The 14,623-nt window shown below is 39.1% G+C and overlaps 1 protein-coding gene across 3 annotated transcripts in view; it reads right to left on the bottom strand.

Moving 5' to 3' along the window:
- The window catches only part of TPK1 (thiamin pyrophosphokinase 1), a 352,935-nt gene that overhangs the window by 120,332 nt on the left and 217,980 nt on the right, over positions 1-14,623 (bottom strand). For all 3 annotated transcript variants that reach the window (XM_058655023.1, XM_058655024.1, XM_058655025.1), the window contains one exon: positions 13,485-13,631. In XM_058655023.1, the coding sequence (XP_058511006.1) occupies positions 13,485-13,631 (147 nt within the window). The remainder of the gene's footprint in view (positions 1-13,484; positions 13,632-14,623) is intronic.

Genomic DNA, 14,623 nt, shown 5'->3' with positions numbered 1-14,623 from the left:
AAAGTATTTTATCTTTTTTTTTTCTTTCATTTGAAAGGAAAAGTGACAGAGGGCGGAAGAGGTAGAAGCAGAGGTATCTTTCATCTACCCGTTCACTCCCCAAATGATTGCAATATCCAGGGCTGGGCAAGACGGGAAATCAAAAGTCCAGAATTTCATCCACATCTCCAACGAAGCTAGTAAAGACTCAGCCAATTATGTCATCATGTGTTGTGTCCCAGGATTGCATTATAAGGAAGCAAGAGCAGAAGGGTAGTTCCTGGGACTAAACCAGGCGCTCCCATAGCAGCTTACCTGCTACACTACAATGCCTATTCCCACAAAGTATGTTCTTTTCAAAGGTGCCACAAAGATAAATTAATATACATTTAGGTACATCCACACAATAGGATGCTAACCAGTCATAATGAAACAATGAGAATTCTATACAATGTTTAAAAGGGTGAGAATTACGTATAATGTTTAGAATATATTATTATAATGGTATTTTCACCATGGTCAATTTTACATAAAAGGAGAAGAAGAGTGTGTGTGTGTGTGTGTGTGGGTGTGTGGGTGTGCATGTCTGTGTGCTTTGATTTTTTGTTTTTTCAAGAATCTGGAAGATTCTAAAGGGATGCTTGAGGATGATTGAAATTAAAGCAGTATTTCCTACGAGGATATCTTTTTTTATTAACCTTTACCTTTTGAAATACAAAATTTCAGTATAAAATAATGATTGATAGACAAACTCTTACCCTTTCAAATAAATTGCAACAAATGAACCTAGTAGTACTTTAAATTGATGGCATAGTCACAGAAAGAACAAAACTCAACATTTCAAGTTACACATTTCAGATACAATATTACAGGATATAATTTTAAGGCACATTTGCAAAATAATCTTAAATTTTACTTAGTAGTTTTACTGGTAATAGTAATTAGTTAACGATTATAGTTTTGAAACCAGCTATTATACATTACAGAATAATACAAGCTATTTCAAAGCAGAAGTTTTTAGGTTAAGGAAACCCAAGTATGAAATAAAACAACTTATAAAAAGTATTTAATAAAAGAGGTTGCAGTCTATCACTTACCTTTAAACGGTTCAGGAAGAAAACATAACTTTATATAGATAAAGCACACAAAACAAACACAATTTTGAGCATTATAAACAGTTGGGGGGCAAGTGCCATGGCGTAGTGTGGCTGGAATCCCAAATGGGCATCAGTTTGAGTCCTGGTTGCACCCCTTGCTATCCAGATCCTTGCTAACGTACCTGGGAAAGAGTGGAACATGGCCTAAGAGCTTAGGTCTCTGTCATGCATGTGGCAGACCCAGAAGAAGCTCCTGGACCTTAGACTCTGGCTTCTGACCATCCCAGATTTGGCCGCTGTGACCAAGTATTTGGGGAGTGAATCAGTGGACACAAATCTCTCTCTCTCTCTCTCTCTCTCTCTCTCTCTCTATCTCATACACACACACTTCTCTCTCTTACAACTTTTTCTGTAACTCTATCTTTCAAAGGCATAAATCTTTTAAAAATGGTTGGAATACATTTCTTATTGTACAGTTCTTCCAAACTCTACATATAATAATGACATTGTTCACTTTAAAAAGAATTGATGAGGGAGAAAGAAGCTGTACAAACGTTTCCAATCCACGATCCCAATTCAAGTCCCCTTGGTGTAAAGAGGTTTCTTAGAACTGGTAGTATTCCATTGATTTTTAAAGAACTCTCCATAAAGATTCAACTTAGGAGTGTGAGACCCTCCATATAGTTATAAAGCAAATGGCATAGGGTAAGGTTTTAGAAAATTCCTAAACTCTCATGGATTCGCCATGCATTATGTTATTCGATATGTAGTTTTCTAATCTACCAAATATGAAGTATGTATGTAGTCTTTTTTTTTTTAATTGTGAGACTCTGACTACTGGATATATGCCTCAAGTAAATGAAATCGGTACTTTAAACAAATGTCTTTCTCCTGTGTTCACTCTTTCACTTTTTACAGCAGACAAGAGTTGGAACCAGCCTAAACATTCAGCATTGGGTAAATGGATGAAGGAGATATGAATGCATTGGATTTCAACTGTGCTATTAAGAATGGAATTTGCTCATGTCATACGACACAGTTGAACACTGTCTTGAGTGAAACAAGCCTGGGGTTGACAAGCACATGATCTTACTTGCAAACTGAATCTACAAAAGCTGTTCTCCATGAAACAGAAGGTGGAACAATGTTCCCATGGCCGGGGGAGGAGAGGAGGCTGTGAAGACACAGCTCATGGCAACAACGTTACATGTAGTTAGGAGGTGTAAGTTCCAGCCTTGTGGTGTGCTGTGCAGTAGGGTGACCACCCACCGTTATCAACAAAGTATTGTGTATTTCAAAACAGCTTCATGAAAGAGTTTTGAATATTCTCAGAGTAGATATATGATAAATGCATGAGGTAATGGATAAACTATTTTATCTGATCAATATCCAATGTATGCATGTATTAATACTAAGGATGGTTGGGCCTGGTGCAAGGGCTCAGTGGTTAAATCCTCACTCTGTATGCCCTGGGATCCCACATGGGCACTGGTTCGTGTCCTGGACACTCCCTTCCCCTCTAAGTTCTCTGTGGCTGGGGAAGAAGTAGAGGATGGCCCCAAAGCCTTGGAACCCTGAACCTGTGTGGGAAACATTGGAGAAAGCTCCTGGCTCCTGACTCGGATTGGCTTCAGCTGTTATGGCTGCTTGGGAAATGGAGCAGCAGATGGAAGATCAGCAAACAGCGGGTTATTAGTTCCGGCTCCTGCATTTGGCCTACCCCAGCTCTGGCGACAGCGCACATTTAGGGAGTGTGTCAGTGGATGGAACTTTTTTTTTTTTTAACCTAAACCCCTTTGTCATGTTAACTTTTGAGTGAATTAACTTTTTTTTTTCTTTAATATTCATTTATTCATTAATTACATTGCATTACATGACTGGGATTCCCCCCCCTTCACCCCAAACCCTTCCCCCATCATGAATTCCTTCACCTTGATGCATAACCACAGCTCAAGTTCCGTTGAGATTCCCTAATTAAAAGTTTACACCATACAGAGTCCAGCATCCCACTTGTCCAGTTCAAGTTCAACGGCCTCTTAGGGAGGCCCTCTCAGGTTTGTAGGCAGAGCCAGCAGAGCGTCACCTCAATCAATTAGAAGCTCCAACATATCATCAGCAACAGTCCAGGTATGATGAGGCTGGTGCAGAGTCCACTGATTGACATAGTCCGTCTTAGGGTTTCCCCTTGTCCAGTGAGTGAATTAACTTTTTAAAGTGAAGCTCATCGAGTTGTCAAAAATATGCACAATAATAAAGCAGTGACAAATGAAGGGAAAAAATGGATTGCTGGGGAAGTGAAGTCATGGGAAAAGGTATTTGATAAATTAAAAGCATCATGCAGCTCTAGGAATGCCATTATTTTTAATAATTATCTGACCTTCCAGATACAGAAGCTCTTTTGGAAGTCTCTCATGGAAGTCAAGAGACCTCAGGAGTGTTCAGTATGTCTTCAACATTTAGACTGCCCTATTTACTTGGCATTACGTGATAAGCTCCTCAGTATGCTGAAGACGGCAGCATAAAAAGGTCCCAAAGAATGAGAAGGAGAAGGATAGGTTTATTTTAGTACAAATGTTTTGGAAGGCCAGGCATTGGGTGTAGGGGCTAACATGCCAAAAGGGGTGCCTTATCTCATATTAAAACGTCTGGGTTAAAGTGCCAGCCATTTTCTAGTCCAGCGTTTTGCTAATGTAAAATATAGGAGGTGGAACAGGATGGCTTAAGGCCTTGGGTCCCCAGCACCCACACAAATTCAATTTCAGGTTCTTGCTTTGGGTTTGACCCAAGTGTAGCTATTTCAGCAATTTGTGAATTGAACCATCAGATGGAAGATCTCTTTTTCAGTCTTTAAACTTTCTTTTTTTTTAACCCACACAGTTTTATTTTTTCTGTAATATGCATTTCTCATGAAATTTTTAAAGGTACCTTATATGCATGTAATTCTGATTTCTTATGAACAGTCTGAAGTTTCTTGAATGGAACTTAGGATATCGTCAACAACATTCTATGTCAAAATAGATTTCTTTCTCCCTCTCCCTTCCTTCCTTGAGCCTTCCTTCCTTCCTTCCTCTTTCTTTGCCCTCTCCCTCTCTGTGTGTACCTGCCTTTGGGATACATTCTTATAACTTATTTCCTAACTCATGTGCAAATTTCATTGTCGTATCAGTTAATATATAGGTTTCATTTGTAATGTATATATGATATGATATCTCCCTTAGCCCCAGAGGATATAATCTAAGACTCCCTGTGGATGCCTGAATCTTGTATGTACTGTCATTTTTTCCTATACACATTTACTATGATAAAATTCATTTTATAAATTAAGTACAGTGAGAGCTTAAGAATAATAAATTACTACAGATTTTAGCAATCACAGCATATTTTCCCCTTTTAAGTTAAGAACAACACTTTTTCTTTTAACCTATGAAGTGCTTTACAACTTCTCCTGGGCAAGTCCAGATTGTCAGTATCACTACTCTAGCACTTTGGGGGCCTTATTAAAGAAAGCCATCAGAACACAAGCTCTGCAATATGGTACGAGTGGATCTAACAACTGGGAGGCCGACTGAGCAACTAACCTGCACAGACATGGGAAAGAGGAATGGCTCACTTCCTGGAGGAACAAACTGATGCGTAAGATTTCTTCATAATGCTTTGAGTGACATGCAGCTCAAAATGTATACGCTGACTATTTTTGGAGTATGTTTCTGTTTGGACTGTGTTTAGCTACGAGAGTTGAAACCATGGAATATTGAAATTGTAGATAATGGGAACAATTTTGTATCTATGTCAAATACAATTCAGACAACGACAAAGTTATGGAGGACTAATTGAAACCTTTTGTTTCAACTGATTTCTATTTTCCAGATTTTTTAAACCTTTTGATTTTTTTTCTCTTTATTTTATTTGAAAGGCACATAAGCACACACACACATATACATATACACTGAGAGAGAAAAAACAGATGGAAGAAGGGGGAAGTTGGGAGAGAGATGGAGACAGAGGGAGAGGGGGGAGAAAGAAGAGGGTGAAAGAGGATGGAGAGAAGAGAGAAGGAGAGAGAGAGAGAGAGAGAGAGAGAGAGAGAGATGAGGGAGAGATAAGGGAGAGAATGTCTCCCACCCATTGCTTTACTCCCCCAGTGCCTGCTATAGATGAAGCTAGCACAGGTTGAAGCCAGGAGTTGGGAGCCCAACCCTGGTCCGCCATATGTTTAGAAGACCCAAATAAATGGGCCACCACATGCTACTTCCGGCCCCTTCAACTTTCCATCAGTTGTGCCAGTTATGCCTTAGCAGGGAGCTGGGATTAGCAATATAGCCAAGTCATTAACTCTGTGCTCTGATGGGTAATGTTAGGCATCCCAAATAGCATCTTATCTGTTAGACCACATACCTACTCCTAAGTGGAATTTTTTAAAAGATACACATAGAAGTTTTAAATAAAATATCCTCCCCACTAGACCCAAGAGAGAGAATACTTGCTTTGGTGTTTCCTAGTAAAATTGTGTTAGAAGAGCTGAGCTGCGTGGTGTTTTTGTGCGCATGTCCTTATATGTCACATGCATTGTATGTGTATGGGCTTGTTTCTATATGGTACATGCATTGTATATGTATGTAGGTATGTGAAGGGAAAAGTGTTATACCACTCCTTGTAACAGCTTCATAACATCCAAGGTGAGTGTCTAATTTGAATAAATATCCACCTCCTGGCTTAAATTTATCGGCATAAATTTTCTACCTTTCCTTCATTTTCAGAACAGTAAGATCAAAATTTCTCCAAACCAGGGGGCAAAGCACCATGATTGGCTGAGAAGCAGTCCGGTGCAGCAGGGGCACTTGTGCCAATCTTCCCAGAGGCTCCTTTCAGTTCCCTGCTGGTAAAACTCCAATCACTTCACAGTTCATTGAAATTGCACTGCCAGTCTTTTGTTTTCAATCAAAGGAAGATGCTAAAGTAATGCTCAATTGAGCTAAGTATACATGACACAGTATACTTGTGTCCTTGCCAAGGAGGACAATGGGAGGGCGGGACAACAGAAAAAAAAAATGACACCCTACATCCCACATTCCATTACTTTACCAGAATTGGATTATGATAAATTATGATGACAGAACTCAGACAAATGCTGATGCTTTCATTTCTATTGTTTTACCTGCACAGCCCTCTTAGGGATTGCATCAAGTCCTCAAAACTGATTCTCTGTCACTCATGGCTGAAAATGAAAGGCCAATGTTCAAATAAGTTTTTAAATAGTTTCCATGGAAATTGAGTTTGATATCTCTTCCCTTACTGTTATGGAATTACGGAGGGCTCATTCGAGCTTTTTGCTGATGGGTATCATTTTGTATGTCTCCTTGGGGAAAGATCTTTAAGGTCAAAGAGGATATATAGTGTGTGGGTGAGGAGAAGGCATCAGGCTTGTGCTTGAACCCCTTCTCCTGCATACACTATCCTATCAAGGTAGCTTGCCCACTACCTTCACCACCATTATCCTCAGCTATCTTGTTAGCCAGCAGGAGAAACATATGAGCTTCCAGCAAGGTGGCGATCAAGCAAATGTACAACGGGAAACCAGTGGAGAGTGGAGCAACCATGGCCCCTACCTCCATCCCTGGGGAGCCCAGGCAGCCTGCAGTTTCTGGAAAGAAACAATAAGGAATATTTTTGAATATGGGAGTAATGCAGTTCGATTCTTGAAAGCTTCTGACTAATTTGGATTTCTCTACCATCTCATAAGATAAATGTGAGTGTTATTTTTGATAAAAAAAATTCCAGTGACATGTGTTCATTTTTTAAGGCTTAGAATATAAGAAACCTTATAACTTAAAGATTTTATTTTAATAGTTAGGCTGTATGTGGTCTTTAGAGAAAAAAAGGTATGAGAGGGTGCTTGGTCTGAATTTTTTCCTGCTCCAAAACTCTTACATGAAATCTATCACCCATGTAGTGTGTTAGGAGATCTGGTCTTTGGGAGTCTTCATGAATGGGATTGGTGCCTTTACAAAAGAATGTCAAGGGAGTTGTATTGTTTCTTTTACAACAGGAGTACACCCAAGGAGACATGCAAGAAGCAGGAAGCAGTCCCTCAGAAACCCAACTTGCAAGTGCCTTGGTGTTGGATTCCTCAAACACAAAACTCCACAAAGTAATTTCTGTTCTTCATAAGCTATCCAGTTTATAGTAACTTATGGTGGTAACTTATGTGGACTATGACAAAAGTATAGGTAGACATGCACCTCTCTAGTGTATACTTATACATTCAAGTCCATAAATATACGTGCACACAGGCAACAGGGTGACTACGCGCCATGTTGGAAGCAAGCGAAGGCATCTTTCCAAGCACACATGTTGGAGCTTTGCTTCTTAACACAGAAAAGAGTCTCAAAAAATAATGCCATATGCCATCATTAGTTCCCAGGCTCATCTACAAAATCTGCAGTTAGAAAGGAATAATGAAAACAATAATAAAAGGAGAAATAATAAAAGAGAAGTGTGCTTCTGCTGAATTTCCTACTTATCACTCAACTCAGAGCAAGCTGCTTTCTACCCATATGATGCTACGCAAATTGTGCCTTACCAAGTCTGCTCCTGGTTGCTGACCCACTGTGTCACCTCTCTGATACTCCAGGTAATCACTACTATGATTTTGGCCATTTTAAACTACCTGGATTCAGTGACATCAATTTCTTTACTTCTATTCCTTCTCCATCGAGGTTCTACAACCACCTATTGTTCTTTTCATTCTACACCTTAATAAATGTTAACTGATGATGCCCACACCCAAATGTTTAATTATCATGTTGATAGACATAATCTAGACCAGAATATACATCATATGAAGCAATCTATTTCAAGACAAATCAACTTTTGTATTCCAGAGTCAACTCACCATCTTCCCATTTATATATATAGTAATTTTTTTTTTTTTAAAGATTTATTCATTTTATTACAGCCAGATATACACAGAGGAGGAGAGACAGAGAGGAAGATCCTCCATCCGATGTTTCACTCCCCAAGTGAGCCGCAACGGACCGATGCGCGCCGATCCGAAGCCGGGAACCCGGAACCTCTTCCGGGTCTCCCACACGGGTGCAGTGTCCCAATGCATTGGGCCGTCCTCAACTGCTTTCCCAGGCCACAAGCAGGGAGCTGGATGGGAAGTGGAGCTGCCGGGATTAGAACCGGCGCCCACATGGGATCCCGGGGCGTTCAAGGCGAGGACTTTAGCCGCTAGACCACGCCGCTGGGCCCTATATATATAGTAATTTATATGTATATTTATATATAGCAATTTGCATCTCTCTATATAAATGATTATTCCTTTTGGAAAAGTAGGGAATCCAGTTGCTAACCAATAATTGAGGCATTATACTTATTCCTGCTATCTCTAAAGGAATGCTTTCATGCATATACCCCAGTGCGTGTCATGAGATCATCCTTACGTCAGGTTTTTTGAAGTTTAGTTACTCCCACTGTTTTACTGAGTTTCCAATACTCTTATCCATTAGTCTTCCCAAGTAACTCCACTGCTGCCAACTTAAAATATCAAAAATATTTAGCAAATACCATTCTTCTCATAAAAATATTTATGACTTAAGCTTTGTCATTTATATTAGAGCTACTTTCCTGGGCACGCAAGCCCCTCCTACTCCAAGCCTGCCTCCCTAGAGCTAAGTCTTAGCTGGCACCCTTGACCCAGCCATTTTACAATCTCCAAAAGGCCAGATTTTTCAAGGACATCTTGACTGTACATCTTGATTCCTTCGTTGGATTAACTCCTTCTTGGTCCTGGGGGTGGTCATTATCTCCTCTAAGAAGCCAGCTATGAATCGTGACCACCTGTGCTAAATCTGTATTTGAGGGTTTTTTTTTTTTTAACATTCCTCCTCCAAAGCATCTAGTGTTATCTTAAACATATTACTGAATATTGATATTTAAAGAAGATATGCAACATCTGAAAAATAGCTCTGTCACTTTACTGTGTAATTTCCTACGACTGCGTATGATTTTCTATCACATGTGCAAAATTAACATGTAATAGGCTAGGTGTTGGTGTTATTTGTCTAAATATGAGTTGGAAAAGAAAGAAATGCACTGGAAGGAAAGGGAAAGGAATAGAGGGTGGGAAAAGGGGTCCTGGAAAAATTCCGTAGAAATCTAGACACATTCTTAAGAGAAGGAAAAGCGAAAGGATGTTAGGAGATGTGCGTCTGTAGGCGTTACTAGTCTAGAGGAATCTGCTGCCGAGCAACAGTCCTCATGGACAGAGGAGAGCAAGGCAAGGATACTACTTAAAGGTAGAGTGCTTCCATCAAGCACTGGGCAGTGAATAAGAAGACCTGTCCAGCAAGTCTAGCTGGGTGTAGGAGAGTGTAGCAATGGACACGAGCCACTTGCCATTTGGAAGAAACGGGATTGGGAAGGCCGAACGAAGCAGGCTATTTCTACCACTGTGTACAATCTACTTCATTTTTTTGCATTTTTTGCATTTTTTTTTACAATCTACTGCTTTTTTTTTTGCATTGTTCTCTGCAATTGGTCAACTGTAGAAAGACTCTAAGGCATTAACTATTCGCACTACTATTTAATGCTTCTGTACTGTTATTGTTACCTGTGATAGAAATTCTTAGAGGCCATAGAAGAGCAAAATATGTATGTGAGAAAAAAATATAGGGGAAAAAATCAAATGATGATTACTCCAGAATCAATAATCATCAATGAGGAGAGGCATTGTTACGTAACTGAAAGCCTCCTGTTCCCACTCCACAGTATCCGACAATCCATTCCTGATGCTGGCACCGAGGAGGGCATGCCAGACGTGTGTGACATGGCCACGGCCCTCTGCAAAAATTGTCAGGCACACCAGAGATACCGCATTAATATTCAGCTTTTCTCTTGAACTTCTACCCTTTCATCTTATTCATTACCAGCAATACAGATGTGCAATGTATGCCAGGATGGTGTATAATAGATAATTAACTAAGGGAGAGAGAGAGAGAGAGAGAGAGAGAGAGAGAGAGAGAGAGAAGAAAACAAGAAGCAGTAGTAAAATCCAAGGTCCCAGGTAGAAGCATGTGCAACATAGTTAGAAATTTGCTCAAATGAGATGACCCCTGACAGAAGCCTGCTCTGTCTACTGTCACTCTCTGACATCCGGAACTGCAATCCTGAGTAGAAAGCACTGAACAAGCTTTAGGATAATGCAAGAGGCACGCCTTATTCACTCTTGGACATCTCATTTCTTGGTCATACGTCCTATTAACTTGTATTACAAACTGCCATAAAACTTGGAGATAAAAGATCATTTCTGCTTAGTGTACAGAAGCTCACGTTTCTGTATTCCTTGGGAGCACAGCAGCGGAAAATGAGACAGTGTGGACGTGGATGCTGGATTGTGCACAAGCCGTGGACCGCATGATGGACAGATGGATGAGCACCCACCACCACAGGGAGGGCCCAACGCCCGACTACTTCACGTCTGAGCGTCTCACTTCCTCCGCCCAAAAGGTGACAATACATTTTTAAGAATATATTTATGGGAGAAAACAAGAATATTCACTCCCTATGGAGACACTCTAACACATCCTATTTTGAATTTTCCACTGGATAATTGTAGTAAATGCCATCCACCTGGGTTTTCATTCAAAGTTTCATTTTGACCAAGATGAGTTAAATGCATCGCTATACAGCTTAAAAATGCATGCTAAAAATAAGTCACCAAAATCTCAATCATCTTTGCACAGATAAGCCTATTGCATGTTTTGTTTCAAAAAAAATGTAATTCTAAAAACTAAATCACAGAAAGATCAGAAGAATATAGATTTCAAAAATTTAAACAAATTTGGCGAATTTGTTACTAGAAACCCAATCCAGTCCCGAAAGAACTGCAATCGTTGAGAGTTGATTACTTATTCAGACAGCCTAGTTTCCTGACAGTCTCCTACTTAGATGTTCCAAGAGCACAAAACATCACAAAAAACTCTACGATGATGGAGGATAGGGAGCCTTTTTTGTTTTAAGGATCAAGGGAAATACATTTTAGTTCCAGGGTCTAGGTCTATCCTAGCCAATTAACATTAGTTTGGAACATGTAACACTAGTTCCCACACCCACTTACAACACTAAAAGATTTATCAGCTAGTTCCCTGAAGATGTCTTATCCTTCTTATTACGGTCTTTCATTTCACATCTTCCATAACTGTAAACCATATCGTAGCAGACAGTGTTCAAACACTTGACACTCAAGAATGAATATTTATAATGAACGTCATCAATGTCAATATACGTTCTTATTAAAAGTTCAAGAATAATTTCATAAGTTTCCTAACATGCTAAAGATAATGGATGATTTTGTTTTGTGTTAGAAAAATTCAGAAAGTTATTCCTCTTTAACTTATAGGTACGGCAAAATATGCGAGTTACACTACATTAACCATTTTAGTTGAAAATTATGTCATAGAGAAACACACACATACAAAGGGTGTGTCAAAAAGTTCATACATAGCGGGGCCCGGCATGGTAGCCTAGTGGCTAAAAGTGTTAGCCTTGCATGCGCCAGGATCCCACATGGGCACCAGTTCTAATCCCAGCAGCCCTGCTTCCCATCCAGCTCCCTGCTTGTGGCCTGAGAAAGCAGTGGAGGATGGCCCAAAGCCTTGGGGTCCTGCACAAGCTTGGGAGACCTGGAAGAGGCTCCAGGCTCCTGGCTTCAGATCCTCATAGCTCCGGTCATTGCGGCTTCTTGGGGAATGAATCAATAAATAGAAGATCTTCCTTTCTCTCCTCTTCTCTGTATATCTGAGTTTGCAATAAAAAATAAATCTAAAAAATTCACAAATAGCAGATGAAAAAGTGCCCATTTAGCGTCCAACGTATTTGAAAGCTATGCAGATTTTTCATAATACACATATTCCATGAATTCCGAGAACTCTTCAGTGTATGTGTGCGTGCATGTATTTATGTATTTATACGAGCTGACCACTCAGTTACATGTTGCTTATGGATAATTATCAACCTATGGACAATGACTTGTTCTAAGAGTCTTCCATTTGCATCTGAGTCCATTAACCCCACAAAAGAGGAAATGCAGTGGAAAAATGATTGAGTGTAAACCCTTTACTATGCAACTATATTATCTGTACTGCGCTCTTCACAGTATCGCTATGAAATCAAAGCATTTCGTCTTAAAAGCATCAAGATTATCTTCTCTTAATAAATAGCTCTGTTACCTGTCACTTAAAAATAAACCTAAGATATTTTAAAATTCTTTCTTTTTTTTTTTTTTGCTAGCAGAATGACTGTCCTGAGGCTAGTTCCATGGTATGTGAAAATGTTTCTTTTTCTTTGGGAATTTAAAAACAATTTATTTCATTGTTTTCTTATAGCACAGATAAAGTATGATACATTTTTATTACTTTTATTTAAAATACATTTACCATATATCTTTTTAAATCTTCATCTTTTTTGGAAATGTTTCCATTTAAAATTCGAATGCTTCCTCTGTCCATTTTAAATGTGACTACAGTTTTTGATAACCACGAGCAGTGTTCTGTAGACATTCACTCTATCAACACTCCTAAACAGTTTGCTGAATAAATACATTGTATATGGAGTTTTAAATCTGAACTCTTAAGTCTCTCCATCCGTATTTTTCCCGGAAGCAAAAGAGTAGGCAATGGAAAAAGCTAGAAAAGAATTCAGAACTGGCTGATCAATGGTAAGCATCCATTAAGCCCACACTCTTACCTGGATAAATGATAATGATGGCATGCAACAGATGGTGGCCAGCAGGTGGCTGCAAACAAGGTGTTAACACTGACACACTAAAAGCAAGAACTGTCTACTGCCTTAAAAATTTATGATCTAGTGATTATTTTTATTTTTAACAGAATCTACCAACCAACCTTATCAAATTATAATTTAGTAATAACTCTATTATATGCAGTACAGTGATTAAGAAATCATTTCCTTAATGGTTTATCATTGGAAAGGATTTACCATCAGAAAGATTCATCTAAAGCAGTGAAATTAATAGCAAGGCAATGTATGAACAGTAAGGGTTTTCTTCCAAATGCTTTATTCAATAAAACCCAATTTGATTGTGTTCAAAATGTATGAGAATCCCATTTGCAATATTTGCCTGAGATTTTTCTAAAATGCTATTCACATCTAGCTGATCAAAATGCAAAAGTGTTCCATTTAATTCATACTCAATTTTATTACAGTTACAAGATGATTTTGGGGGGTGGGTGGGGAATAAGCTGCCTCTCTCTATGTTCACTGCCAGTGACCTGGTGCAGGGGACCAGGGCAGCCACATTAACCAGACAGGGTCTGTCTCCTAGGTCAAAGACAAACGGACCAGCACTGCAAGTAGGATTGCTGTATTACGTTGACTTTCACTTACCGGTTGAAGAAGATAGATGAGAGATTCCTCCTGCATTATTATGACTGGCACAGGAGTGATGTGCGTTGCCTGGTACAGGGTACTCACGGATGCCATCATCTGGTCGAAACGCCCCGCAAGGCCTCCCAGGGTCACAATCACATCAACCTGAAGGATGTCAAAAATGAAAAGCCCAGCACATATTCAAACACTTTAAAATAATATACAGCTAAATAGAGCTTTCAAAGGCTATATCTTATTTGACTAGCAATAAAGCAAACATATGAATTTTAATATTATACTGAAGCAATCAAGCTGCCTGTTCAAAGTCGTAAGACCAGCAGAGGGCAGTGCTACATGCCTAGAGCAATTCTTTTTGCTACAATTTCGAAAGTCTTTCCCAGCTGGCTGTTCACGTAGAAGACTGGCCAATTCTTCTTTAAAATTCCCGTTTTTACACTTGTTTGATGTAATGGTCTTCGCATGCTTAAACCTGATATCGGAATACCAAAATACCTGAGAAGCGAATTTTATGAAAAAGCTTCATAGATCTTACAAAATTTTTGTATCATACCAACCTTATCTTTTAATTCCCTTCCCATGAACTTACTGATACATACCTGTGAATGTTTAACATGAAAGGGGTGTACAGAAGAGCTAATTAAAACATGGTAAGGAAACATCCTACAAAAAAGGTTTGAGTAGAAATATTCCATCTGGTTTAAAAAAAGAGAAGTTCTTTAAAAGTATGGAAGATTTTAGGTTTTAAAATAGTACATTTGAAAAAAGCTTAACGTGCTGTCCATGAAGAAGGTGTGGTTTAGAAGAGTAACCCATAGCTAAGCACCCACAGAACTTGCCAATTTCATACATGAATAGGCCTGCGTGTGGAGCAAAAGTTGTGGTTATAGCCTTGGTACCATGCTTTGTGTCTATGTATAAGATGCTCAAGGGTTTGCCTTGAAAGACAAGGCACTGCACGACAAAATTTTGTGAGCTGGAAGAAGAAACCGATTCACTGTCATACTTAGGAATATATAAATCAGAATGGAATTTCATAAAAATACCAAACGTAAGTTACATAGAAGAATCAATAGATTTGGAGTGATTTTCCTATTTCTTTCCTATTTCTTTCTCAAGCATAGGAAGGATTTTTGCTT

Source organism: Ochotona princeps, chromosome 25 (genome assembly GCF_030435755.1).
Source record: "Ochotona princeps isolate mOchPri1 chromosome 25, mOchPri1.hap1, whole genome shotgun sequence".
In the NCBI taxonomy this organism is placed as follows: domain Eukaryota; kingdom Metazoa; phylum Chordata; class Mammalia; order Lagomorpha; family Ochotonidae; genus Ochotona; species Ochotona princeps.
The sequence above is the reverse complement of the archived record's forward strand: the minus strand, read 5'-3'. Positions and strand labels throughout refer to the sequence as shown.